The 6,144-nt window shown below is 43.3% G+C and overlaps 1 protein-coding gene across 1 annotated transcript in view; it reads right to left on the bottom strand.

Annotated features, from left to right (window-relative positions):
- Positions 1–3,293: 3,293 nt before the first annotated feature.
- tbk1 (TANK-binding kinase 1) overlaps positions 3,294–6,144 on the bottom strand; it is a 34,218-nt gene continuing 31,367 nt past the window's right edge. Inside the window, 3 exon segments of the mRNA XM_039791257.1 lie at positions 3,294–3,787; positions 4,473–4,544; positions 5,653–5,753. Coding sequence (XP_039647191.1) covers positions 3,748–3,787; positions 4,473–4,544; positions 5,653–5,753 — 213 coding nt within the window. The 3' untranslated portion in view covers positions 3,294–3,747.

Below are 6,144 nucleotides of genomic sequence, written 5' to 3'. Positions count from 1 at the left end.
GAGACAGAGAGAGAGAGAGGGTTTGTGTGTGAGTGCCTGTGTGTGTCTCTATATAAAACCCATTCTGATGGCATCATCTTTCATAATGTGTTTATTTATTTATTTACAGGCATTTTGAATGCTGATTATTGACTCCAACAAAATGAGACATGAACATGTTGTAAAGAGATGAAGAGCTCTCTGACTGACCAGCCACGTACTGATGAAGAGCTCTCTGACTGACCAGCCACATACTGATGAAGAGCTCTCTGACTGACTGACCAGCCACATACTGATGAAGAGCTCTCTGACTGACCAGCCACATACTGATGAAGAGCTCTCTACTGACTGACCAGCCACATACTGATGAAGAGCTCTCTACTGACTGACCAGCCACATACTGATGAAGAGCTCTCTACTGACCAGCCACATACTGATGAAGAGCTCTCTGACTGACCAGCCACGTGCTCATATATCAGACACGCTAACAGAGAAACTCCACTGTGATTAGAGATGAAATAAATAAAACAGCAAATGCAATCAGCATTTCTTAACTTAATCTCTTAATATTTTCACTTTCAAATGCTGAGAGTTCCCCCGTTAACCGTGAAGTGGTTACGGTATGTTTTAGAGACTTGAAGGGTAACTGCTGTGTTTGTAAACCTGTGTCTAAGTCACTGATGGGAACAACAGTCTCTGACATCGGTCCAGTATTAGGAGAGATCTCTGCAGTCAGCAGCAGAGAAACAAGCTATAATGTAAGTTAATAGGACAACTGTCCAGCTTGTATTTACCTTCACAAAGTGCTGTTGTTGCTGCTAACAAACTCAAATTAATATTGTAAGTGTCTGACAACATTATGGGATGGATTTCTAAGGATGTCGACCTTTCTGTTAAAGAGTAAGATCCTTTTTTTTAAACATAAAAACATCCGTGGAATTGCGTTCGCTAAACCCACCAGACTCCATGTAAATAATCAGTGATTTTAGCATCGTAAAATATACTTCATTCAAAGTGGACAGAAACAAAATAAAACTATAAAAAAGCCGTTTTGGGATGTCCTTCCACTTTTCCAACCATCACAACTCTAGTTTTGGTTGAAATAAACACATAGTTTACAGATTTACATGTGAGAATATGCTGGCTCTATACACGCTAAAAGTCCTGATTATTTACATGGAGTCTGGTGGAGATATGCTGGCTCTATACACGCTAAACGTCCTGATTATTTACATGGAGTCTGGTGGAGATATGCTGACTCTATACACGCTAAAAGTCCTGATTATTTACATGGAGTCTGGTGGAGATATGCTGACTCTATACACGCTAAAAGTCCTGATTATTTACATGGAGTCTGGTGGAGATATGCTGACTCTATACACGCTAAAAGTCCTGATTATTTACATGGAGTCTGGTGGGTTTAGTGCTAGCGACCTCAGAGCTGTTTCTATTTAAACAAAAACCTCAAAGAGGTTTTAAAAGGTCTATCTCTGTAGGGATCCATCCCATAATGTTGTCAGACACTTATAGAATAATAATCTGAGTGTGTCAGCAGCAACAACAGAACTTTTAGTTTAAATGGACCATTAACATGGAAGGAAACAGAGGGAATCTGGAGAACTTAACTTCTGAAAGTGTCTGCTTTGTTTCAGGGGTAAATTAATGATTAATAAAATAAAGGTTCCTCTTAAAGCCGCAGACACACCAAACCAACGGCCGGCCGTCTGCAGTGAAGCCAGTCGGACTGATCGGTCTCCTCAGAACTCACCGGAGAGATGAGATGTAATACGTCTCCATAGCAACAGGCGGCGCTAATCTGAATTGTCGCCCAAAACATGAAAACCGGCAGCTGATTGGACAAACGCGTCACTCACACTCACACACACACACACACACACACACACACACACACACACACACACACACACACACACACACACACACACAGACACATGCACTCACTAACACACACACACTCACAAACACACTCACACACACACACACACACACTCACACAGACACATGCACTCACTAACACACACACACTCACACAGACACATGCACTCACTAACACACACACACTCACAAACACACTCACAAACACACACACACACACTCACACAGACACATGCACTCACTAACACACACACACTCACAAACACACTCACACTCACACACACACACACACACACACACACACAGACACATGCACTCACTAACACACACACACTCACTAACACACTCACAAACACATGCACTCACTAACACACTCACAAACACACACACACACACACACACACAGACACATGCACTCACTAACACACTCACAAACACACACACACACTCACACAGACACATGCACTCACTAACACACTCACAAACACACACACACTCACAAACACACTCACAAACACACACACACACACTCACACAGACACATGCACTCACTAACACACTCACAAACACACACACACTCACAAACACACTCACAAACACACACACACACACTCACACAGACACATGCACTCACTAACACACTCACAAACACATGCACTCACTAACACACTCACAAACACACACACACACACTCACACAGACACATGCACTCACTAACACACTCACAAACACACACACACACACACGCACACACTCAAACTGCCTGTGAGCTTCTCCTGTACTATACGGTAATTCCTCTACTGTGTGACAGTAAGTCTCGGGGTTATGACCCAATCGTTAGCCTATTGTTATAAAAGCGTCTGCTACGGAGCCATAACGTGAGCTACAAGGTAATGGAGCCTTTTATACATTGTCGTGTTTCTTTAGAAATAAACAACGGACAAATAGAGTCTTTAAACTCTTCAGATGTAAAGTTATTCTCTGTCAAAGTGACGTCAGAATGAATGGGAGTCAATGGGATGCTAACGGGAGGTGATGGCTTCGTAGCATCAAAATGAATGGGAGTCAATGGGATGCTAACGGAGGTGATGGCCCGTAGCATCAAAATGAATGGGAGTCAATGGGATACCGCGGAGGTGATGGCTTCAGTAGCATCAAAATGAATGGGAGTCAATGGGATGCTAACGGGAGGTGATGGCTTCGTAGCATCAAAATGAATGGGAGTCAATGGGATGCTAACGGGAGGTGATGGCTTGTAGCATCAAAATGAATGGGAGTCAATGGGATGCTAAAGGGAGGTGATGGCTTGGTAGCATCAAAATGAATGGGAGTCAATGGGATGCTAAAGGGAGGTGATGGCTTGGTAGCATCAAAATGAATGGGAGTCAATGGGATGCTAACGGGAGGTGATGGCTTGGTAGCATGAAAATGAATGGGAGTCAATGGGATGCTAACAGAAGGTGATAGCTTGGTAGCATCAGAATGGCGCCATAGGAGCTACGCGTTCTGAAGCGAAGCTTAACCCCCCCTCGCCTCAGACGGACGACGACACGGGACGCACCGAACAGACTCGAGTCACCGACGTCGCCAGACTGTCAGACGCCAGATTTTCGGCTCGGTGTGTCAGCGCCATTACAGCGGCGTCCCTTGACCGGTAGAGACACAGGAAGAGAAGCTGGTTGGTGAAGCAGAGTGTGTGTAAAGGGGGGGAAACATGTGTTCACTAACATAGAAAAACAAGCTCCTTCTTCCAGTCTCACAGTATTTACAGACAGACACTCAGAATATGTACAAGGCTGCAGACGCTTCAGGAGACGCACGGGCGCCGCAGCGGCGCCGCAGCGCTCGGTTTCTGACCACGTGGTCTGGCCTTCAGCCTCTCAGACCGCCGTCCAGCGTCAGGGTCCCGAATCTGCAGGAAACAGTTAAACGTTAAGGTCTGACGCACACACACACACACACGCACGCAGCGGCATATCGCATACGCACGCCTGCCTTACGCCTGCCCCACACACGCACGCACACGCACACGCGCCGCACGCACACCGCACACGCACACACGCAACGCACACGCACACACACACGCACAACACACACAACGCGGCACGCACACGCCCCCCACACACGCCAGCGCACACACAGACAGACAGACACACAGAGACAGACACACACACAGAGACAGACACACAGACACACACACAGACACACACACACACACACAGACACACAGACACACACACACACACACACAGACAGACAGACAGACAGACAGACAGACAGACAGACAGACAGACAGACAGACAGACAGACACACACACACACACACACACACACACACAGAGACACACACACACACAGAGACACACACACACACACAGAGACAGAGACAGACACACAGACACACAGACACACACACACACACACATACATACAGAATAGACCAGAAATAATAAAAAGGCTAGCCCTGTGAACACAGCACATATGGAGCCAGGCTAGCAGTTCCCCCCTGCCTCCAGTGTTTGTGCTAAGCTAGGCTAGCCCTGTGTGTGTGTGTGTGTGTGTGTGTGTGTGTGAGAACATGTGGTCATCGTGCTAACCTCTCTAAGAAATGGTTGTTCTCTGCCAGCTCTTTGACCACTCCCTCCATCTCCTCCTTCAGCTTCTTCATCCTGAAAAATCAGTGAGAAAGCACAGAATAATCAGAGTTAACCTCCAGACTCAGTGGGAATAACATGAATATTATATTAGTGGGAATAAACTGAATATTAGTGGGAATAAACTGAATATTAGTGGGAATAAACTGAATATTAGTGGGAATAAACTGAATATTTTATTAGTGGGAATAAACTGAATATTAGTGGGAATAAACTGAATATTAGAGGGAATAAAATGAATATTAGTGGGAATAAAATGAATATTAGTGGGAATAAACTGAATATTAGTGGGAATAAACTGAATATTTTATTAGTGGGAATAAACTGAATATTAGTGGGAATAAACTGAATATTTTATTAGTGGGAATAAACTGAATATTTTATTAGTGGGAATAAACTGAATATTAGTGGGAATAAACTGAATATTTTATTAGTGGGAATAAACTGAATATTTTATTAGTGGGAATAAACTGAATATTAGTGGGAATAACATGAATATTATATTAGTGGGAATAAACTGAATATTAGTGGGAATAACATGAATATTATATTAGTGGGAATAAACTGAATATTAGTGGGAATAAACTGAATATTTTATTAGTGGGAATAAACTGAATATTAGTGGGAATAAACTGAATATTATATTAGTGGGAATAAACTGAATATTAGTGGGAATAAACTGAATATTAGAGGGAATAAACTGAATATTAGTGGGAATAAACTGAATATTATATTAGTGGGAATAAACTGAATATTAGTGGGAATAAACTGAATATTAGAGGGAATAAACTGAATATTAGTGGGAATAAACTGAATATTATATTAGTGGGAATAAACTGAATATTATATTAGTGGGAATAAACTGAATATTAGTGGGAATAACATGAATATTATATTAGTGGGAATAAACTGAATATTAGTGGGAATAAACTGAATATTTTATTAGTGGGAATAAACTGAATATTAGTGGGAATAAACTGAATATTATATTAGTGGGAATAAACTGAATATTAGTGGGAATAAACTGAATATTAGTGGGAATAAACTGAATATTAGTGCTATTGAACACGGGTCAGGTGATCAGTGAATGAAGATGATGAAGAAGAGTAAACAAAGGTCTGACCCCAGGGTCATCTCCACCAGCGTGTTCTGGCTCAGGTAGGCCTGAGGCTTCATCCCGCTGGACACCAGAGGAAGGACTTTCTGAGGCAGCTGTTCCTGCAGCTGGACACACACACACACACACACACACACACACACACACACACACACACACACACACACACACACACACACACACACACAGAGACACACAGAGACACACACACACACACACACACACACACACACACACACACACACACACACACACACACACACACACACACACACAGAGACACACAGAGACACACACACACACAAAACACACACACACACACACACACACACAGACACACAGAGACACACACAAACAGACACGCACACAGACACACACACACACACACACACACACACACACACACACACACACACACACACACACACACACACACACACACACACAGAGACACACACAAACAGACACACACACACACACACACACACACAGAGACAC

This window comes from Perca fluviatilis, chromosome 23 (genome assembly GCF_010015445.1).
Source record: "Perca fluviatilis chromosome 23, GENO_Pfluv_1.0, whole genome shotgun sequence".
NCBI lineage: Eukaryota > Metazoa > Chordata > Actinopteri > Perciformes > Percidae > Perca > Perca fluviatilis.
The sequence above is the reverse complement of the archived record's forward strand: the minus strand, read 5'-3'. Positions and strand labels throughout refer to the sequence as shown.